Here is a 23,923-nt window from a genome sequence, read left to right as displayed (position 1 = left end):
AAATTTTTATAATTATATTTAATTTGTCTAACATGTATAACATTACATTTCGTTGCCATTTATAATTTCTCACGCATCCATACGCGATGTTTTACGTTGTACTCGATAGTTGGAACAACGTACATTCGTAGAAATTATTTTGACCTCGGGTGTTTTCGGCAAGTCTCGTGTCCCCTCACCGAGAATTCCCGAATCGTGCAAATCAGACACTGCGAGACGTACGCAGAAGTTTGTAAATGGCGGACGTCCGTGGTTCAAGGTGCATTGTTCGTCCTGTTAACTTGCGATCTCGGTCACGTAATATTCCTCGCAACAGCGGGATCTCTTATTCCGAAAAGTACGATCAACTTACTAAACCATTTAATCAGTGTCTCTGTGACAATTTCTCGTATATGAACATTTAACAGATCTTGGACTAATTTTCTTCCATATGCCTTCCCGAATCCACGAATCCCGCGGAACGTATTCTCCCACAATAAATATCATACATACGTATCAGATTCTTAATTTCTCATTTAGATAACACCAAATACCGACTACTCGTAATTGTAACGTCAGATAAAGTAACACGCGAGGAAATGGCAACGCAAGGTACGTTCGCTTTCGGTATCCTAGAATAATAGTTAGGAAGCCAGGGCGTGTATCGACGTTCCATTTGCGAGGCGTGTGATCGATCTCTCGTGTCGTGAGAAATTCAAGAGCAGACTGGTAAGGCGACAGACAGACACATCGTTCCGTTAAAGAGATCATCTTACTCGACAGTTTCTCGAGCTCTGGTCGTCTCGTTCGATATTTCTCGCTCGCATTGTTGCCCCGAAGCAAACAAAATGACGGGGGGAAAAAGGTTCGGTTTGCGAGTATGCGAACGTGATAAAAGACACGTAGCGTCTAGCGAAGAATGTATTGGCAGATTCATGCGAAATCATTTAGCCTAGCGCCATTAATGGCAGCCATTGTATATCGTGCGCCCTTCAGGGTTGCCATTCCGCCCGTTTCCTCGTAAGCAGTGCGATTCTAATTAATAAAGGTATGCTCTCTAATAAGAGCAGTCCTGTTCCCGTCGCACGTCTTGCCGAATTGTCGCCGAGCGTTCCGAGGATAATCCAGAGTAACCGAAACACGACATTTTCTACTGTGATACGTAGGGAAAGAACAGTTACGTGATTCTCATGATACAGTTATACCAATGTGTATTATTCACGTTCGGAAGATATCAAGCGAGACATTATGCCGAACGATCGTGGCCCGAGAGAGACGAACGGTGGTTGTTCGGAGCGTCCAGAGACAAGATTTCGATGTGAACGAGAGATGTCAAGGAGTCGTGTCTCGTGATATCGGAATAGTAAATGCGAACTATCGCACGGAGACAGCCGCAGACCAGTTCCGTGCGAAAGGATGCTGTTATTCTTTAGTTTGAGATTTCAACGGTCATCGAAAGTGTCGCCCTTCGAGCGAGTATCTCGTTCGGACAACTGTCAAGGCTGGCACAGGTACAAACTGTCGAAAAAATTCCTCATAGGATTTCCCGTCTCCGTGTGACACGTCTCTTTGTGGGTGTATCGTTAGGGAGTGACGTTCTCTGCCCGGCAAGTAAACTCTCTCGCGAAACCGAGCGAACGTATTCCGTTGCTCGAGCGTTCCGTCGTTAAGGGTCCATTTCTCGCAATGCGGAATTATAGAGCGCGCTGCAAAACTCGGAGCAAAAAGGAAGTGTCAGTTCTAACGTAACTGCGACATTGTGCGAGAATCCGGAGAGACAGAGAGAGATAGGCGAAGCGCGCGCGCGCTCGCGACAGAGAGACGGAAAGAGAGCAACAAAGAGAGAGAGAGAGAGAGAGAGAGAGACTTATTCCGCCTCTCTGCGTGCACGTAGGCATGCATTAATACCGTTCGGGATATCTCATAGACTTTCGTCGGGCTGTTGTGTTGCTGCTGTTACTATTGTTGCTGGCGTTGCTGCTACTCCCATCGCTGGCCCTGGGGACGCAGGATCGTGCGTGGACCGAAAGATCAATGCGAACGACGATTATCAGCAGTGTAATGTTTTATCAGGTGGCGACCTGTCGTGAGCGAACAATCTATTCTCTGGTAAGGAATGGAAGATTACACGGTCAGTTACGTTCGTTTTAAACAATATATTGTTCCCATAGGCGGGTAGCCGTCTCGCGGACGGCAGTTACGCGCTTCCGAATTTCGCTATCGTCGAGCGTACAATCATCGAGTTCGTCGCGTTACAGCGACGCGTGTACTTAGAAATGAATCCTGGAGTGACGTATAGCTAATGCGTCGAATCGATCACTGCGTTGCGGACGGTGGTTCTTTTACCGTGGACAGACAATTAAATCTAATTAAAACGCACCGTGGCCACGTTCGATCCTCGGTACTCCGTCGCAGATATTTTCTCCGACCTTGCTTTTTCGGTTTCTAGACGAATAGTTGCTTTCGACGCGGACACGAGCGAACGCTCGCACCGAGATTCGAGAGCATATATTTCTGCGACATTTCGGTGCACGAGCGATAAAAGTCGATCTCGCGGTTAAAGGGCTCGATGGTTTCTCCGATGGTCGACGCGTAGCCCGTCGTCGCGAAGCGGAGTATCGACGACGAGCTAGGAGCCCGCGACGAATGGAAACGTAGGGACAGTGAAACGAATAGTGCGGGAGAGAAGAACTCGGTGGTTCGCGACGGACGACGCGGTTCCATTGCCCGTACGTTGCAACATTCGACGGTTTTTCGATGCACGCAGTGCGTGACGTGTGCCATGCTCCACTCGACACTGTTGCACACGGCGTATTTACATTTCAAATTAGTCGCTCCGCTGGTTATTATTAAATAACGATAAATCGTCATCCCGATGGTAGCGATCGAATGCTCGTAACACTTTGTTCCGTGTACAGTCGCTTAATGCGCAGTTGGTCGTTCGAGTAATGCGTGTCAAGTTCGACGGATTTAATTGCTAGTAGTTCGCTAGTCGATTTTACGGCTAGCTCCGTAAAGCAGCCTCATCGTTGCCTTTAAATACCATCGAACCATGTTACCGACCCGATTCTTCGGAGTCCGAACAGAAATTTCCGCGATCTTCCGAACGGCCATTTTCTTTAATACGATCTCACCGGATGTCGTTTCGAGTTGCCGATATTAATTGAACGCGCGACAAATTCAAGGTGGACGATCGGTGTGCCCGCGCATGCCGACCGGGCCGACCTGCTAACGTTTCTCCAACCGTCGGGACGTACGCGAGCTCGAAAATGCTCGCGTTCGAATCGCCCAGACGGAGAGTATCTCATCCTGCGGCATTGCATAGAATCGAGAAGACGCCATCTTTACTACCGAACCGCTATCTACCGATGATTTGGATTCTCCTCGACGGTACCGCCATCTACTTCCTCTCAGCCAGGATCGCGTAAGAGACGCGTGCTGAGAGCCGAGTAAAACGTGACCAAAGAGGTTTCTTCCGAGGATGTTCCTCTCGCCTGTCCCGCCGATTTTGCCACGAGCGGCACGTCCACAGGCCGATGAATTATGTACGTGAAGCCTGGTGCGCGCCAAGGGTCGAGATAATTGGAAATCGCGAGGCACGGTAAAAAGAAAAAAAAAAGTGGTCGCAGCCGTCCAGCGTGAATTACCTGACCGTACACACTCGGTTGCCGATCGAACGTACGTTGGATGCTCGAGTGAAGGTTTCGAAGGTATTTATCCCCGGCTGTATTCTCGTCCGTGGTTCCTCGTGTTCCTTTCCTCGTTTCGAGAGCGAACGATGATAACGATAACGCCTTTGTTACACCATCACGACGGGACACGTTAATAATATACGCGATGGTAGAGGTGCAAGTTGGGCAAGGTCCAGTTCTTGCCTCTATCACGCTTAACCTTAAAGTATACGCGTCTCAAGAGCACGGATAACCGGCCGTGTGTAAGAGCACGCTGTAAAAGTGGATGGAAGTGCGGATGAACGCACGGCACGAGTGAAAGTATGTGCGTAGAGGCAGTCGAGGAAATTCTCATGGAGACGCGCGTGTACGCACGCATGGGATCGTACTTAGAGCAAACGTGAAACTCCGTTCGGATCGGACGAACATGAGAGACCAGTAACGAGAAAAAAACATAGATAACGACTAGAGGCTAGTATTCGACTGGCTCGCAGGGTGGGAAACTTGAGAAACTTTTCGAACGAGGAATTAATGAAAACCATTTCGAAATGCGTTTTCGTTGATACCCGACGTTCGTTACCTGAACGATCAGCTGTATAACCACACGGTAATCCATGCTGGATCATTTATCCGCGTTGACATTTTCGTTAAATTCCAAATTGCTTCTCTTACCAACGTCGCTTTCGATTCGACAGTGAAAGAAAAATTTGTCGAACGACAGGTGATCGAGACGGAAAATAAATCGACCGAAACGGAGCGGGAATCGATAGAGAAATAAGACTATCGAGTTCGGAGGAACGGAGTATTACACGTGACGTACATAAAATGTACAACGACGAAGATATAAAAACTTAGCTTTCCTTAGGCTAAATATAAGCGGACGGTGAGCATTATTTTAAACTTGGTTTTTCTGCTCGAGGCGAAGGCGATGTATGAATACAGGTTTGCCCCGAGTGTATACAAGAGGGCAGGTCAAAAGCGGCTCGACATCTGCCGACAAGGGTTAGTCCGTCTTCATCTATGGATTCGGATGCGATTGCGTCTCGAAGGGGGAAAGTGTGTTCGTCGAGAGAGCTGTTGCTTCCCTTTTCTCCCGTGCCTCTGGAAAACATGATCGCGCACAGGTGTTGTTGTTGCAAAGTGGTGAAGAGGAAGCGAATAGTGCGTCGTGGAAAATGAGTTTGCCGTGTCGAATCGTGCGTTGCGGGAACACGTTACACGCGGTGCCTCGTGTTGTCACGGTGTGCCGTTCGATCGTGTGACGATGCTGGATGCCGAGAGTGCAGTGAAGACGAAGTGAACACGTGAAACAGTTTTATTCTGTATCGTGGCGCGTGCACGTCTGCCGAACTGCACGATGTACGAGAATAAAGCAATGCGAACGAATCGGCATACTCCTTTCTTTCATACACGCGCGTCGGATATATAACTCTCGTGGCGTTTCATTGTATTCCTGTTATTGATTGCGAGAGAGGAAACACGTGGGCTATGAACGGGTTAATACGGAAAACAGTCTATAAATACCGCCGGACAAAGTTTAACCTATTAACGGGGGTGACTTCCATTGTGATCTAATCAGTGCCGTGTCAAACATTGTTTGAATCCGTTAACGGTTCATGCCTCGTTCCGAATTGTTCTCGACTGCACAAGCCCAATGCCGTTTTCCCACGGCTTTGCTTCGATGCGATCACCCGAATTCCAAAGGGAAACGTTTTCTCGCGAATTCCGCTTCCGGGGAATTGTGCTGATTTTTTACGTCTGGAACCTCTGTTTGTCCCATCGGTACAGTATATTTTTTTACAAGGATTATATCGTCGGATGAATCGTTTCTTTTTTTTGGAGTAATACCGTTACTCTTTTTAATTCGATTTTTAAAAGGTTCGATAAATACGGTTGTGAACTATGAACGCCGTCACTGTGAATATTGTGTGATAATTAAATTCGAAATTCTTTGAGGAAGTACAGTGGGGTATAATCTACGAATTGTGCTGTTTTTGAATAATACTGACGAATGTTTAAAATTGCGAATAATCGAATAAAGCAAGAACTGCGAATAATCTAGAATCCAAAAGAATCGTTTCTTTTTTTTATAATAAACGTCGACCTTGGTTTCGAGCTCACCTTCGTTTATCACCCGGCCCAAAATATTGATCTCGTTGCCTTTATAATTTAATTTATATTTCACGAAATATAGAATATTCCAGAGTTATTAAATTGAAGAAAATGTAACGTATACTCCGTTACGTGTTTCCCAACCATTCTCCACGACTCTCTCCCCGTTTTTGAGCTCAACGGTTTACGAATCGAATGATAAGACTCGCTATCGTCAAGATACTTTGTTAATGAAAGATAAGCTTCCCGAACAATTTTTACGGATCGAAGGAAGCTATCGGAATGGCGTAACAATATTATTATTCGAGTGACCCGACGAATTTGGTCGGGACTTAAAATTCGTTTCTTTCCCCGTTGCTTCTTACCGTCCGCCATATTGTTTGAAATCGGAATCAGTGTATGTTTACGAGCGTCGATTAATTGAGCGATCTCGGGAAATGTTTAATATTCAAATGCCCGAGGCGAGCAGGCGAATGTGTTTAATTAAAGATCGAAAGCAATCGGAGTAATGACGAGAAACAGAGGTATAAATATTTTCTTCTCCCGACACAGGTGAACGATATACAGAAAACAAGATGGACGAGTACGACAAGAAGTTCGCCGAGATGCAAAAATATATTCCGTTTTTGGAAGCGATGATAGAGAGGTTGCAAAACGTGAAGGACAAGTCGCGGGAGGTTCAGCTGCAGAAAATGCAAAGCCTTCACGGGATTTTGTCGAACAGCAAGAGAAAGTACGTTTCGCGGATAATCACTGGACACAGTCGAGTATACAACAACGTTACACGTTTCCTTGCCATTTTCCTGTCGACACCGGTCGCTGGCAGATACTTTTCACCAGGGCTTGAAATCATTCCCAAAACTCATTGTTTTTCACGCTATTTCACTCGTTGTCTTGAAAGCTCACAGTTCCTGGAACTGATATCCTGTAGACCGATACAGGGATGTTAACTGGAACTCACGTGACCATGAAATTTAGGTTCTTTCAAGCCCTGTTCCTTGCACGTTAATAAAGCCACGTGTAACGATTACAATTTCAATTGAAACGCGTCGTTTGGCTTGTTCTCTTATCTTTCACTAAAATTTGCATTTTAACAAATTCTCTGTAATACGAGGAACAACTAATGATGATGTCTTCCCAATGAAATAGACTGAAGATCGAGACGCTGCAGCGATGCGAAGACGTTCTACAGAAGTTACACAACAAAGTAGAGAAGGTAACTATACGACACGAACCTGTCCCGCACTGCTGAACAAGGTGCACTGAATCTTTCGGCTGAAATTTATCGAGATTCGAGGACATCGTCGAGCAGTTTCAACTGTGGGATTTAGTTTGAAAAATCGCTCGTGGTCCAATAAAGTCGAGCAACGACGAGCGTGTATCAGTAATCATCGATAATGATTAATAACGGTATTCGAGAAAATTGCTACTACTTCGAGCTTTAAACCGACGAGTATACTCGTGAAACACACAGTTGACTGGTTAATCTAATGAGACGGTTGTCCATTGCGCGAAGTTCAGTGAACCTGTTGGCAGTGTGTGCGATTTACCTGGCAATGTTTCGCCTCACGCTGTATTTGCGTTTCATTTATATTGTATCCGCCGATGAAAGATATAAACGAGGATCCTTGGGCATTCATTTATATTAGTCGGACGATTGTGTTCGACCCGCGTCATGCAATTTCCGTTTCTAACGTCGAACCGACGAACACGGTGTCCACTTGGTATTTTTGGCGCAGCAAAAGGGGATGACAATTCAGACGATGCCACGTTAGAACAGCTCTTTTATATCGTTTCACGACACGCAGATTGTTTCGACACGTGCTTGATAGAGCAGTTGCGATAGCTGCACCTGTACTTACATAGAACTTTTTCCACCTCGGTGTACACTGTATTCGCATCTTTTTTCTTTATGCATAATGCCCACTGTATTTTTGTGACTGCACTTGGAACGACTCTGTTGTAACATACTTCCGAAAACGATACGTATCTACACTAAAACTACTCGAACGACACCGATCAAAGTCCGTGCGGTGTTCCACGGATGTACAGCACATCAAGGCACAACGAGATTAGTGAATGCTTCTAGATGAGTAGATCGAAAGAAATTCTCCTCTCCGATTTGGTTTCGTTTGTTTCTTTCCACTTCATTTTTTCAACGATCGTAGTTGCTTCACAATCCTCCTTAGACTCCGTTCTTTATATTTTTGGTTGTTTACAGGCTTTGTAGTGCATGTATGGTTTTTTTATTTTAATCATTCTAATCTGACACGAGTTTCAGGGAAATACTCCTGGATTGCATTTTCCGAACAAGAAGAATGCCGGCGGCTCTGCGCATACCTCGACGTAAGTATCATCGGCGACTCTATCGTATTCGTGCGTATCGTACTTGAACCGTCTAACGCGCGAGACAGCTCCGAAAGTAACGTAGAGCGATGAATTTCCCAGTAATCGGTGTCAACGGGAAAAGAAAGTAAAGCATTGCTCGGGAATCGCCGATATCACGAGCAACGGCGTTCAGGTGATCCTGTAAAATTGGGTTCAATGGTTTTCAGCGGAGGGGAGGCTTCAAGCGGCGAACAAAACAAAATGATGAACGACAGGTCCCAGTCGCACAGGGATGCGATGGAGGAGCAAGAAGTCCACGAGACGCCTGCCAGCCCGAGTCCTCCCGTCAGTCCCGACTCCGGCTCTCAAGTTGCGCCGATAATAATCCCCACTGAGCGGAGCGTGGACTTCATCGACGATAGCAAACCCGCGAGCAAACCCGCCAGTCCCGACCCGATCGAAACGCTACCGACTAAATCTCCCATCATCATACCCACGGAACGGACGGGCAACGATCACCTCGGATTGTCCCCTAACTCCTGTCAGCGCGGCTCGATGAAGAGCGCGCTCGGCAGCGACGACGTTTCGTTCTCCGAGTGGGACATGCTGGAGGAGAACGAGAGTCAGCACGCGCGGAACAAAAGTTGGGCGTCCGTGGTCACTTCCGCCCACGACGTGAGCACCGCCATCAAAATGGTGGGGAGCAATCTGCCCCAGAAATCGAACGACGGAAGAAGCCACGCGTCCATGATGCATTCCTCTCGACACATACCGACGGTCCCGGTCCCATCTCTCGGTGGTTCCAGGCGACTCACGTCGATGCTAGAGAAGAATCGGTTGCTCAACCTGGATATCCAGGTGGACACGAGGCCGGACTCGCCGGTGAACGTGCCGGACGTCAGGCTGAAGTCTCCGGATCCGGACATCTTGTTTCCGAAACGCAAGATCACGTCGCCGAGGCTAAAGGAGCAGGTGGCGCGGCCCGTCTCGAAACCGCCGGCGCCGTTGCTTTCTCCGCCGCCGATCTCGAACAAACCCCCGCTGTCGATGGAGGACCTGGCGGAATTGTTGAGCGAGGAGAGCGACGGTAAAACGGAGAGGAAGCGCGATAAGTCCAAGGAAGAGGTAACATTCAAAAAGGATTTAAGTAAACACGAGTTAGGCACGGCCGCTAGGGAGGCGAAGGTATGTAAGCATTTCTTACTGACGCAGGAGGACATCGATAGCGAGAGCGAGAGACGTTGGGAGGAGGTAGACAAACACATAGTCAAGTTGACCACCAGGAAGTGTCTGCCGAGCGTTCCCGCCAACGCAAAGATCGACGCTGTGAAGTCGAGCGAGATGAAGGGAGCGTCGACTAGTAGTTTAATGCACAACGTGCAAGAAAAGCCGATCGACAATAGGAGTAGAGCTCCCTCTCCGTCTGGCACGAAGACGGAGCTCCGTTACGCCGACAATTACGAAAGGCACCCGCGTCAGATGCGCGACAATCACGGTATCGATAAAGACAAGGGGAACATGCACCCGCATTGCAGGCCCGACGATGATATGCCCGGTCAGATCCCGGTGCACCATGCCGGTCCGACGAAGCCCGACGAGAGGAACCCTCTGATGTATCAGAGGCGACCGAACATCGTCAGCCCGGAAATGGTCCCGCCTAGGATAGACACAGAGTTTAGAATCGAGGGTCCGGAGTATTTCAACAGACAGCTGCCCAACCAGTCCCACTGGCCTCCTCCTCCGCCTCCGCCTCCACCCCCTCCCCCTCCGCCGATGCACGTTCCGATGAACGCGAACGAATTCTGCAACAACCAATGGCCCCCGTCTTCCAACTTCAACGGTGTGCCGAACTCGCCCGCGCAAAACTATCCGCACTCCATGGGGATGCACCAGGACATGTGGAACGTGGGGTCGAGCAGAGACTCGATTCACGTGGACCCGCATCAGGTGAACGAGGGACCGTTGAGGCCCACTCAGTTCCCGGCCAACATGAATCCCGGTATCAGGCCGATGATGAGTCCGAACACGAACCACATACCCCGACCGGAGGACATGTCCAACGTGGACGTTCCGAACGTGCCAACGATACAGCCGATGATTTCCCCTACGAGATTCCCGATCGGGCCCCAGTACAGGAACTTCCAAGGCGAGAACAGACCGTACGAACCGCCGTTCGACAGAGGAATGGAGTACTCGCATCCGAGACCGCCCTGGGACCCTCAGACCTCGCGGGCGAACGACGCACCGTACAGGCCGGACAACGAAGGTTCGTGTGGCCCGAAGGGACCTCCGGACGCCTCGGGACCGTATTCCAGGCCGAGCACGCCCTGTCCTTGGAACAGGGACAGGGATCGCGGCGGAGGAAGAGGTCGCAGGGGTCGCAACAATTTCAACCGCGATGCGCGGAGAACGGAATGGGCCAGAGACAGTCACAACGATTGGGACAACTGCAATCGGTTCTCCCGAGACACTAGGAACATCTCCGAACGGGACCCTAGAGTACGAGTGGAGCACAGCTCGATCAACCAAAGCCCGAGCCAGTCGAGAGATAACGCTGCATCCGTCAGGGACCCGCGTTTGGCCAAAGACAAACATTTCACCCCTGCCAAAACCAACAAAGATGTCGGCTTCATCGAAAGAGACCCCAGGAAACGGTCCACCGCGCAGCCGTTTTCGCCGGGGTTCAGGAAAGCCAAGGAGAAAACCAAGTCGCCGCCTAAACCGGCCGAGCCCCATCGACGCTCGGATTCGGAGGTCAGTCCCAAGACGCAGGAGAAGCTGTCCAAAGACAAGATGCAGTCTCCCTTGGAAAGTCTCTACGGAGTGATCGACACGAAGGCGAAGTCGGTGCAAGGTAGTCTGCAGAACTTCAAGATACCGAAGATCAAGCGCAACGAGTCGTCGGAGTCGCCCACGTCCAGTCATATTCCGGACGAGACCAAGATACCGGACGTCTTCGTCGACAGACGGGACGGAAAGGCCAAGAGCGAAAAGGAGAAGGACGACACTGCCGGTGAGGTGAGCAGTAGCAGCGATGGCAACATCCTACTGGAGGAGGATTGGAACGGTGGCGTCGTTGAGAAGAAGGAGGATCCGAAGGACGATCCGAAGGAGGAGCCGAAGGAGGAGCCGAAGGAGGACCCGAAGGAGGAGACCGTCTCGGTCCTCCAACCCGTCGAGGAGGGTAACGATCCGAACCAAGGCGAGCCGGACTCTATCACCACCACTTCCGCTAAACCTTCCGGTAACGCTGAGAAAGCGAAGAAGGACGAGGCGGAACTGGAAGGGTCGAAGCCGAAGGAAGAGGTGACTCAAGAGTGGATCGAAGCTTTGATTAGGAAGTCCTTCGAGTTCGGCGAGGGGAAGAAGTTCGTGGAGCAAGCCAAGTTTATGCAGCGGCTGGGGGAAGTGTTCCAAGCGAAGAAGCTGAAGAAGATCAAGAAGATCATCGAGTCCGAGTCTGAGAGCAGCAGCTCGGACAAAGAGGACACTCTAGAGACTAAGAAGCCACACGTGAAGAAGAAACGACGAGTGATCGTCTCGGATAGCTCGGACGAGGAAACCCTGGCCGACAGGTTAGGCATTTTGAGCACGCCTAAGAAAGAATCGGTTGAAAACCCTTCGGACGATGATCTGAAGTCCAACCTGAACAAAGATGCAGAGGAACCGTCTGTCGCTGCTGAATCTTCGAAACTGAAAACGGCTGATGAGGACATCAAGCAGGACAGTGCGATTGAACAGGATATCCCTGAAGATAAGGCGAAGGACAAAGAGCAAGAGGTTCCAAGCGTAGAGAAAACAGAATCGAAGGAGGAGACTAAAGAGGAGCCGAAGAGCGAAGAGTCGGTCGAAGAGAACAGTAGCAAGGCACCGAAGGCGAAGGCGAAGAGGAGAAACTCTTTGGAGATGCTTCAGGAAGATATCAGAGAGATGTTCATCAGCGACGACGTTGTAGCAGCCACTGGCCACCGATTGTGTCGCACGCAGAAGGAAAGTCAGCAGACTGGCACTGTTACGCCTGTTCCGGTGACGCCCACTAGCAAGAAGGACGAGTCCATCAAGGAGACGACCTCGGACTGCGAAGAGCCTTCGGTGACCTCCTCCAAGAAGAAGACTGCCAAACCTCGACTCAACGAAAGCATCGGTAAGGTCAAAGGCAGGGGCAGGAAGGAAGCGCAGCGAATAACCCGGCAGCGATCTAAGCAGTACACTCACAGTTCCGACAGCGAAGAAGATCAACCGTTAGCTTTGCGAACCGAACTCGCCCAGAATCCTACCACGTCGACCAGTCCGGACGAGGAGTCGGACACGCTGCGAAGAAGCAAACGTATAATTAACAAGGAAATTATCAAAGAACCTCGCGTCGTGGTCGAGAAGACAGACATTTCCAAGCTGGATTGTTCGAAGGTGATGTTCGACAGTTCCTCCGACGAAAGCTTCGGCATAGATGTGTCCGAGCTTACAGCAGCGGTGGACATCTCGCTGCGTCCGGACAAGATTCCCGAACCGGAAGCAACGGATAAGAAGAAGTCCGCTCCAAGTCCTTCGAAGAAGATCGCGAAGAAAAAGGGCGGTTCCAGCGAGGTGGTCAGCGAGAGCAAAGACGACGTGTTCTCCGACGAAGAAAGTATCATTTCTGACGTGTCCATGTCCAGCAGCGTCGCTTCGACGAAGAAAGTCAATTCCGGTTCAACGAAAATAGACGGCGGGACCAACGAGGAACTGCTCAGTAATATTTTGGTAGGATTGGTAACTTCGAAGGCCGAGCTGAGCAAAGACGCCAATGTAGCGGACAAAGGAAGCGACGCGGATATAGATGACGACGTCAACGACCAGTTGCCCACTGAACAGAACGTCAAGAAGTCATCGGCGAAGAAGAAGAAAAAGAAGTTCAACTGGCAGATGGGGATATTATCTAAGAAAAAGAGGAAGAAGGCTCCTGCGTCCTGTTCTTCCAAGGACTCTGATCTTAATATTAGTTCCGAAATGGAAACGTCCAGAGCAACCGACGACTCCATATCGGTAGAGAAAGCGAGCAGTGACAATAATTCACTGAACGATAGCAATCAGTGTGTCGAGGCGACACTCGAAGACAGTGTTAAAGATAAGGATACCGCTAATGAAGATCTTGATGCTATTCCGAATGACACGGAAGCGGATTCATCGGATTCCAAAAATGATAAGAATAAGGCTCCGGTTACCGAGACGCTGCCGGAAATTAAAGATAGCGTCGTTGAAGTTGCCGTTACTAACGAGTCGAAAAGTCCAGCTAAAAATAAAGTAGAAACAGACAAAGCTTTCGATAAGTTGAATATAAATAAATTGATAGATTACGCGTGGACTGGGCAAGAGAGATACAAATGTTTGCTCTGCTTTTTCACGGGTAAAAACATTGTGCATCATTACAAGCTTAATCATCCTGGTAAAGAGATCCTTATTTCAAGATTGAAGCTCGCAGATGCTCAACTTGCGATTCAGGACGCGAAGGATAATGACGTAGAGAATATGTCGTTAAAGCCTCTGACGGAAGAAACGTTTAAATTCCACTGCAGATTCTGTTCCTTCTTTACAGAAGGCACTGCCAAGGTAGCGCTGGAAGCGTTTTATGAACATTGCACCACCCATACTGGGGAGTACCGATTCAGATGCAATACTTGCCCCTATCAGGCCGTGGCGAAGTCTTCTATGAGAACGCATTATTACAAAGTCTGCAGGAAGTTCAAGGAAACATTCAATGAAGCTATAACCGAAGACGACATACCCGAAGAAAACCGCGTGTACGGCTACCTGTGTTCGAGTTGCAACTACATTCAGTTAAAGAAATCAAATTTGATACAGCATTTTGAATTATGGCATAAGGAGAATTCTGAAACTAGTGTCATTAAGATAGACATGTCTCTTAACGTTGTTAAAATAGAATCTGCAGACGACGTGGTAAATAAAAATGTGAAGGCAGAAGTATCTCGATCAACTTCAGAAGGTTTGGAAGCGTCAGCGAGTATCGTAATAACCGACGTTGAACAGGATGATGTTAATGTAACCGAAGTCCCTGTTGAGAAGGATCAAGCGTGTCAGGTTAAAGATAAGAAAACAAAAGATTCAGCAGAGTGTAAGCCACAGAACAATGAGGAGCATTCGGATGCGCCATCCGAGTGCAATGAAAAGAAGAAATTGTCCACCCCGGATGCAGATTCCAATTTGCCAACAGGAAATTTGAGCGTGTTCGTTTGTCCACCGGAATTAGAGAAAAAAGAAGTGGAAATACAGTTGGAGAGGAAAAGAAAAATGCAAGAAATTATTCAGAACATTGGTATCAAATTGCAAAAGGATGCGTCCAAGAAGGGTCTTTCTATCATAGACAAATTGAAGGATAAGATGAAGACGAATACAGTTGCATCGACCAGTGAGAAAGAATCTAATATTACTGCTAACGTTCCTAGTAAAATTAGTACTAGCTCCACCACTTTGCCTGCTTCAGCGGAATCTGAAAATACTACTACAGAGTTAGCTTCTGTTTCCAATGTTTCCGCTTCAGAGGAAGTAGAGAGAAATCTATCATTGACTCAAGATTCTTCGAATAAGCAGTCTGACAGCTCTGTTTTAAGAGCGCAATCAACAAATGCGGAAAGTGATTTTCAACCTGCCTCCGAAGCGGATCAAACAGATGTAAAAATTAGAGATCCCCTGATAACGTTGGATCAAAAGAAGAATGAGGAGATTGACACAGAAATCAGTGATAATGACAATGTCGGATATTCTGCTTCGGTGTACGAGTCTGATTATAGTAGCGAGCAATCGGATACAGAGCTACCCACAGATGTAAACATGCTTTTGAAGGAGACTTCCAACATTAATGCCTCTTCCAAGGATCCAATGCTTACAACCATTCAAAGACTCGCTGCTCAGCTTCAATCCGCAAAACCACTTGAAACATGCAAAGAAGAGAGCTCGTTTGAACCTATAGAAACCGCTGAGAAAGCGTTCTCAATCTGTTCCATTCCAAAACCACCGGATGTAGTACCCATGTCAAGTATCAAACGATTTGTGGGAAAAATGGAAAACAAGTTCCATGAAATATCAGCGGAAGGACACGACAATGCTAATCCACCCAAGAATTTCATTAGATTAAGGCGACTGAGTGGTGACATGTTGTCCGCATCAACTCAGCTTCCAGGATTTCATGAAGATGGACACTCTGTGAAACCCAGTATGTATAGAAAGTATAATTCACTAACTGCTTTCTTCAAAATGATGATAGTTAAAAGTGATTTTCAATCGTGTATTTTATTACACGAATAATTTTAAGAACGTTTAAATAATCCAAGTAACTCTTGGGAACTATTGTATGTCTTATTACTCAGTTGTATGTACATTGTTTTATCTAACAGGTGGAATTACTGCTCCAGATAATATGGAGAATTTATTAAAACCAGACGGAGAAGAGGAATGTTCGTTTTTGAAAATTGAGAATGTAGTCAGTCTAGCGCCGAGTGTCGATAACGATAGCGTCGAGAGCCCTATTGTAAGTGACCGATGATTACCGAATTAAGTGTTCTCCTTTCCTGCGTGGCTCCTGGTATTTAAGTTGTTTCTTCTCTATTGCAGATAAACGATATTAGAAAAGCAGTAGAAACTTCTCCCATAAAAAGCAAAGCCGTTTCCGTACTGAAGAAATCCAATGCGCCTCTGATTTTGAAAAGATTGAATACCGTCACCATCGCGCAACCGCTAACGAAAAATATTCAGACAATGCAATCTGCTGCAACAGATACCGTGAAGTTGATTCCAGTGAAGAGTCTATCTCCCGTGCCAGTCTCCGTCACCACCACGCAGTTGTCCCCTGGTTTTATTCCAATCGCACCAAAGTCCAAAGTCATTCAAGTTGAAAATGCATTGTCGTTTCCCCTTTCGGTAAACAAAAGCACAGTCGTGACACCGGTAACTACGCGCACTGTGAATGTCGGAGCATCGCCCCAATCGTCCAATCTGAATTACAAAATTCTGAAAGTGGTCCGAACGCCTACCATTCTGAAACCCAAAGATTCAGTGTTACCGTCCCCTGCGCTTAAATTGAAATCCGCGGACGCTTACAATGCGATGTTGAAGTCCTCTAAACTGTCTCATTTGTACAAGTGTATGGGACGCTTTTGTAACTTCACAACTGACGCGGTGGAACAATACCAACAACATTATGCGCAACACGTAAGTGAGAAGAGTGGTCAGAAAGCACCACACGATTATCAGAAGTGTGCTTATTGCTACATGGTGTTGGAAGATTGGCATCAAATGAAGACGCACATAGAGGATAAACATTCACATTGTCGTTATCAGTGCGCTTACTGTTTTTACAGAGCGGTTACGCTTTCGTATGTTCGGATACATCAGGTACGGAAGCTAAGTTTTCTATTCTACATTTTTCTTTTAATTTTCTTTGGCATATCTAACATTTAAATTGTATTTATAGACCACGTCCCATCCTGGTCTTCACGGTGTTCTGCTCGGTAAATTAGCGAAAGAAGTGCCAGTGAAAGAGGAAGTGAATAGACATGATTTTGTACATCCTTATGTATGTCGACACGGTATGGTTACTTGAGTTGAATTATAAGCTTTATATCCGACTGTAAAAACGCTTACTAAGAACAGAAAATTATAATTTACATTACAGATTGTAATAGGTTGTTCTATGTTCCGGAGTCCTTCATGGGTCACATAAAAAGCAAACATTTGTTATTGTTCTCTACTTTCAAATGTCACGTTTGTCGTATCGCATGTCCGAAAATTGAACAACTCATGACGGTAAATCATTTGAATTGCCTATCATTGATACTAAACTCGGGTCAGTTGTTTTAATCGATGAATCTCTTTGTAGCATTACAAGACCCATGGGTTTTACAAATATCAGTGCCTGTATTGCTTGCACGGATCAGACACTTTAAACGACATACACGTTCACTTAAGCTCGTGTCACTGTAACCGACTACCTCAAGTTTTGGAAAGATCTCTTCCTCTACAGGTGAATATATTTTCGTGAATAATATTCACGCATTAATCTCATTAATTATATTTAATTATATTTTACACTTTATATTTTAGGCATCCCCCAAAAAGAATGTAATAGATCAATTAATTCTGAAGACACTGGACGATGATACCGAAGTGATAGAGCTAGACAACATTGGAAGCGATAACAAAGATTCGATTGTAATGGACACTGTTGCTGCATCTCTTACTCGCAAAGCTTCGTACTCCCAATTACCAGACGATATCAACATGTTAGACAAAGATGAGAACGAAGCGTTAAATAAGTCGTTGTCAACTTTGTTTGTATCTAGCATATCGAGCATCGGTTCCCCTTCACAGGAAAAAATGTCAACCAAATCTTTTGACGGTACAAAGAGTGATGCTCCAGGCGTTAATTTATTGGATACTGCTAAAATAAGTAGCATTCTTTCCGATAAAAATACTACAATGGATCTTCCAGAGGGAAGCCTTGACTGCAACGATGAATTTGTAAATATAAATCTACTCGATAATCCTGACTTCTTGAAAAACATTAGCAGTCGTTCCAATGGTGCGTCCCCTATCGTTAACATGGATACAAATGAAAGTAAAGCGGAGGATAGTGATATTGAGATTGTAGACATTGTGGAATCAGAGACCACTTCTTTGAAAAACGATAAGGATGTGTCTGATTGTACTAAAGAAGAGAGCCCCGAGTTGACCAAAAAAGCCAAAACAGATACTCCCAGCCTGGAAACTGAGATGAAGGGGCAATTGTCCAGTGATACCGAGAATTCGAACAAATCTATAGAAACTGTTGGCAGTTCCAATAACGTAGCGAAGAAAAATGACAAACCCTTAACACTGGAGGATATTAAGGACACAGGTTTTTCAGGAACAAAATTATATAAATGTGGTTATGAATTCTGTGATTACGGTGCACAGAATGCAAGCCATTTGCGAACCCATGTGAAGGAGTGTCCCCAACGGGGCGAAAATAAAAATTTGAACTGTGCTCACTGTAACAAGCGCTTCCTGAAGATCGGATTTTTATTGGAACATTTGAAAGTTCATGGGCTAAAACGTTTCGGCTGTTCTTTGTGCAAAATGAGGTGCACAGTGGGCTACCAAGCAATAGCACATATGAAAGCGAAGCATAGAGTTGCCACTAGTAAATTAGTTCCAGCTGATCCGAAGAACCCATCTGTCGATGGTTTATTTATTGTACAGCCTGTTGTAAGTATATTTTCCTTTTATGAAAGTAAGCTGTTCTTAATGGCCAATTTATTACATATATGTTTCTTGTATAGACTCAAAGTGGGGATAAGAAAGGAAAGAAACGTAAAAGTACAAAATCTGTAGAAAAAGAAAACGATAAGGCAGCGAGTGACATGGAAAAATTATCCTTCAGTCCCGATGAAATAGAAGCCCTACCACGTCAGGCTATATATAATCGTGTAGTGCAATGTGCCGTGTGTCCTTATACAACTAAGGTACGAACAAACATTATCAGGCACTTGAAACTGCACATGAAAGATGAAACCGTACCGGAAAGTGGTCCGGTGAACCCTGTGCCTTGCTTAGACAAGAAAGAGCGAATGTTTGACAAAATGGTGAATTTAGCCAGCAGTTCTCATCAAAATGGACGAATGGGAGGAAAACCGAAAGAAACTATTAAAGATAACGACGACGAGTTTATTCCGAAATTCGTTCCAGAACATAAAAGGCAAGTTTTAGAAATGTGGATATTATAAATTATTTTTTTTACTAATTATATTACACACTTTACTAAATATTCATTAACCATCGTCGCCTTGCAACAGATATGTATGCGGCGTGGCTGAATGTAATTATTTAACAGTTGACGAAGCAATGTTAAGGTGTCATTTAAAAGCATTGCACTCCGAAGAACAGTATTTTCGATGTCCCCACTGCCCTCAACCACCGCCAGGTCAAGAAGGATTGAATATAGCGATTGATAAGATGGCTGTTCATTTGAAAATGCATGACACCAGACTTTACAAATGTTCTCACTGTAATCACCATCACTACCATAGGTATATAATAATATCTACGTCGAGGATGCATAATTGAAATTTTTATGTTCGAACATTTGACAAACATAAGAGGTCACGTTTTAATATGTGTCAATATGCTTGTCAAATGTTTGAAGGATTTTCAATTTGTATTAGTTCATTTTCTATGTTGTTTAAAAGCGATAAATTATTGACTAGACACGTTGTGGAAAGACATCTATCCGACAAACATCCGGAAAAAAGACCTTTCGTTAAAGTGATCAGAGAATTGGAATACACAGAGAATAATCAGTCTGCTCAAGAGGAAAACGAAGAAGAGATTCCAGACCCAGACGGAAATCACTGGAAATGCAACATTTGTGATTATAAATGCGTGTATAAGGCTGAGATGGTAACTCATGCTGCAACAGCCCACGATGAAAAATCCCAATACAAGTGTACACTGTGCCCCTTTAAGACAAGTGGAAAAATCATGTTTGAACAGCACATTAACAGTAAACACTCTAACGACCCCAACGTTGACTATATATTAATATATCAGCGGATAAAAGGCGTGAACAAAAAGAGCGGAGAGAATATCGAGCAAAGTAGCCAGGAGGAACCCTTTGACACCACGCCCCTTTGGAGGAGGGATATGCCTAGAATTAGACACATCCGTGGAATTCTTTTAGAAGAAGAGGGCGAAACATCTGCAGAGTTAACATCGAAAGCAGGGAAAAGAAAGAGCGACGTGGAACAACAACCTCCTAAAGCAGCGAAAATCAAGCCAGGAAAATCAAATTCTCTAGACGACGCCAAGCCAGCGAAAGAAAAATCTAAGAGAGTACTTTCTTGTGACAAAGCGCCGTTAGAACTAGAGAATTCTAGTGAAACGCCTAACGCGCCGGATAAAGCGAAAGAAACTAAAGTTAAAGTAGTTGAAGACAACGATTCGAACGAGTTAGACGTGGGTAGATTCGGTCCTTACGGTAAAGCTGATGGCAATATGTATGTTTGTACTCTATGTACACAGTTTAAAACGAAGTACAAGCATGATATGAGAGATCATCTTTATAGAGAATTAAATTACGCGAGGTATATATCTGTAGTTTGATTAAATTAATTTATATAAATGAATTCCCTTATTAATTTAAATGGTATTGCAGATGGCACTGTAAGGAATGTGGTTATTTATCAGTGAATCGCAATGCTTTGTTCAAACATTTCACAAAACATCACAATGGTGAGCGATCTCTCCACGAACCATTGTCACCGGATAATGACATTGAAGAATGGGTATGTACATTTTTTAATTTTATCGTATGTTCAGAAACTGCACAAACTACATACATTTATTACTTATATACTGTCAATTGTAGGTTGGTACGTTATTGGCAAAGCAAACGCTTATGATAAAAGCATTTTTGGCCAAACAAAACGTAAGTGGTTCGGATACTGGAATTAATTCTAAAGTATCTGCTGCTAAAACTACTCAGCATTCTGCTGCGAAAAGTACGAAAGCTGCGACTGTCGTCGATAAGTCTAATCCACAAGACGGTAAAGCTCAAGAGCCTGATGTTGATGTGGAGACATTAGAGGATACTGGTAAAGATAACGAAGGTCTCATTATGGATGAAAGTCCAGTAAAGAGTGACAAACCGGAAAACGTGGCAGATGTCGATACAGGTAACTTAATGAATTTTACTTAGCTCAATCATTTCTATCTCCAGTTTTCTGAAAATACAACTTTTATATAGCTGCTGCGCCAGTGGAAGAGGAGCAGGAGAAGCCATTAGTCTGTAAACACTGCAAAATGACGTTTACACGATGGCGTGGTTTCAAATTGCATGTACAGTTAACGCATCTGAAGCGACTAGGGTTCTTGTGTCCGTATTGTGACCGTAGCACCAATTCAGAAAGTTTAATGCGTCAGCATATACGTTCCAAACATCCGGGTTGTCCAGAAAAAATTGTTCAGAATCCAGACGCCGGTGGACCAGAGTTAACAGAGGAATTTTGGCAGAAAGAATACGGATTGGTGTTCCCGAAGAGAACCAAGAAACGCAAGAGGAAACTGAGCGAAGAGGCCGTAGAACATGACAACAATGAAGCCCAACAACCCGAGGCACAAGAGAAGTGCAACGTGTGTGGCTTTGCTGCTGTTAATCTAGCTGGTCTGAAGGGACACATGAGAGTACACGTCGCATCGAAACAAAAATTGAAATGTACCTATTGTCCTTTCACTTCTGGAACCAAAGCCGAACTTTGGAACCATTTGGAAGTCCATCATCCATTCAAATCTGACGATGCAGCGGCGTTCGAGTCGTCCAGTGAATGCGACAGTATGCAGTTGGATAAGAAAGCTCGTACCGATGACTATAGCGATGATATAGAGGAAGAACAGATTTCTGATTCGAAAGACGATCAGCAGATTTATTACTGTTGCTTTTACTGTTCCTTCCGTAGCAAGTCTCTAGACGAGGTTCAGAGTCATTGGAGTACGGCGCATAAAGAATCGAAATTGTCCAGTGAACCATCCAAGTTGAAGTCTGTCTATCCATTTAGGTACAAAGAATTACAACTGTTGGACGATGACTCCGCGATGAAATCTCAGTGTTCAAAGGCAGAAGAAACAGAGTCCTCGTATGGACTGTATTTGCAGCAGCAGTCGCATAGCAATGCATCCGGATTGAAGCAAGAAGGTTGGATCTGCCAATGGTGCGACGAACTGTGCGACTCTGAGGTGAAAATGAAGACTCATCATGGAATGTTCCACTCTCATCTGCCATTGAACTTCAAGAAACAAGAGAAAGCCAAAGGACTCAAGGGATACGCGTGTCCGGAGTGCCCGTTCACAACTAGTTTCATTAATGTGATGAAGAACCATGTGTCTAAACATATAAACTTATACAAGTGTAAATATTGCAACAAAACCTACAGTTCTCCAACACAGGTATCTACACACAACACCGAAGAGCACCCTGGCATGGAACTGAAGATAGAAAGTATACAGAACTACGAATCGCTGTTAGAGAAAATAATGAATAACGTGAAATGGTTGAAGTCTAATGTCGAGTATCTTGATATTGATCAGAAAGAACTTGTTATAGAGAAACCAAAGAATCACGCAGTAGCGAGGAAATCTACAGCGAAACCATCTATTCGCACTAATCTCATTCCTTACAAAGTGAAGGCGGTTGCTAGGAAAAGTATCAATCCGTATTCAAGATATATTTCATCTCCTAAGGCCAGTGATAGACAACAGTTGCCCAAAACTAAACAATTTTCATATTACGGCATTCCTAAGAGTCCTGTTAATCTGGCCAAGTTAAATACATATATGGTAGTTGGCGGTCATCGAATGAAGGTGAACTGTACCACTCTTTCGCAGCTGATAAACATTGATCCGAAAGTAATATTGAGAGACATTAAACATAAGGCAACAGATACAGTGACACTTAAGAAGTTAAAGTAATTAATGGGCGTATATACAAGGTAATTCCCTTGGATGCCAAGAATGTAAAAAGATAAATTAAGTTTCACATAGGATTTAAATTAATATGCAATATTTATATATTTGTTCGTCGGCTATTATTAGTACAATGCTTAACGATAGCCAAAGTTCACATACGGTATCATATGACACTCTTCTGTAATGGTACATTGAATTTTTATAAAATTCAAAAATGGCACCGTATTTGAACGGAAGAGGATAAGCCTACATGTAATTCGCCTATTAGCGTTATTAATCATTTCTATTTATTCTTTTTCAATTCATTGCAACTTAGGACGTTTTCGAACCTTGATACATCACATATATTTTGCATTATTCGATAGTTGTACGAAAGAAGGTTATTGTAAAGTGCATATTACTTACACACAGAAACACATACGTGTATCTATAGAACAGACACTTGATCGATCATAAGGATATATCGTATTAAAGAAGAGGAGGGTAATTAAATAAGTGTTAAGACGAGAGAATACATTGTGCTATATACCGGTGAATGGGAGTTAAAACTTGAGATCAAAACAGTAGTTATATAGTATGGAAACTGTAAATGTATTTAAATATCGTAAGATCCGTTAGTTGCGCGAGTTGAAGAAGCAAATACTAAACTTATTTATTTTGGAATATAATGAAGTTCCATGGTATATAAACCGTATCTTCTTACTTGATCAATAATCACATATAATAGAATTACTTTGGAATAAGTAAGTAAGTACTTACAATGTAAGCACTGCCGAGTTTCGGCGAAGCGGGATAATCCGTGAAACTTTTTAAATATGAACAACTCTTGTGTCGAATCGGAATATAATCATTTTCGTAAGTCAGAAAATGTAGAGGTAATCGATATCTGTGATTTAAATGTTAACATGTAAATTACAGCGCTTGTCGATGTTAAAAGAGCATTACCGAGTACCAAGTTACATTATTTCATGTTACGAAATGTTTATAATATACAGTCATTCGTAAATCACAACTTTAAACGCATATTTCTATTTATTGTAATTAAGAAGAATGAAATGTTTAAATGACCATTATAGGATGTTTTTTGTAGATAATATCGATAAACATGAAATTTGCATATTAACACTTACATCGTGTATAATGAAGTGTTATAAAGATGATTGTTTTGCGCGTATAAAATGTATTTTTCACCGTATAATTTCCACCTTCAATTCTTGAGTATCAAGCATGAGGTGGTGAACAGAAAAAAAAGTAAGACTGAAGAAGAGCGTTCTGTAAATTACAGTAGGTTCTATGCTAGTTTGTAAATAACTGTAAATATGGTGTAACATAAAATTTCACATAAA

General features: G+C 44.5%; 1 protein-coding gene across 8 annotated transcripts; it reads left to right on the top strand.

Moving 5' to 3' along the window:
* Window positions 1-572: 572 nt before the first annotated feature.
* Window positions 573-23,923, top strand: LOC116426805 (uncharacterized). 8 transcript variants are annotated; one of them, XM_076368642.1, is made up of 19 exons: window positions 2,722-4,257; window positions 4,346-5,432; window positions 6,315-6,495; window positions 6,912-6,978; window positions 8,038-8,108; window positions 8,318-9,215; window positions 9,303-15,297; window positions 15,479-15,612; window positions 15,696-16,475; window positions 16,555-16,669; window positions 16,756-16,886; window positions 16,960-17,103; window positions 17,184-18,326; window positions 18,401-18,816; window positions 18,914-19,147; window positions 19,307-20,200; window positions 20,272-20,401; window positions 20,485-20,791; window positions 20,863-23,923. In XM_076368642.1, exons 3-19 carry the CDS (start codon window positions 6,338-6,340, stop codon window positions 22,578-22,580), a joined length of 13,335 nt encoding a protein of 4,444 aa, XP_076224757.1. In that variant the 5' UTR covers window positions 2,722-4,257; window positions 4,346-5,432; window positions 6,315-6,337; the 3' UTR covers window positions 22,581-23,923. The 8 variants fall into 8 exon arrangements, with proteins under 8 accessions (XP_076224747.1, XP_076224739.1, XP_076224742.1 ...); XM_076368632.1 differs by lacking the exons at window positions 2,722-4,257; window positions 4,346-5,432 and adding an exon at window positions 573-2,088; XM_076368624.1 differs by lacking the exons at window positions 2,722-4,257; window positions 4,346-5,432 and adding an exon at window positions 573-2,110 and having other exon boundaries at window positions 8,044-8,108.

The sequence above is a fragment of the Nomia melanderi genome, chromosome 1 (assembly GCF_051020985.1).
Source record: "Nomia melanderi isolate GNS246 chromosome 1, iyNomMela1, whole genome shotgun sequence".
NCBI lineage: Eukaryota > Metazoa > Arthropoda > Insecta > Hymenoptera > Halictidae > Nomia > Nomia melanderi.
Note: the sequence above shows the minus strand (reverse complement) of the source record. Positions and strands in the feature narration are given on the sequence as shown.

Coding starts and splice junctions, on each gene's coding strand:
- LOC116426805 (XM_076368622.1), top strand. CDS start 2,014: ATGCGAACGACGATTATCAGCAGTGTAATGTTTTATCAGGTGGCGACC. Junction 2,111..6,314: donor AAGGAATGGAAGATTACACG/GTCAGTTACGTT, acceptor CTCCCGACACAG/GTGAACGATATACAGAAAAC. Junction 18,817..18,913: donor TTCGTTCCAGAACATAAAAG/GCAAGTTTTAGA, acceptor GCCTTGCAACAG/ATATGTATGCGGCGTGGCTG.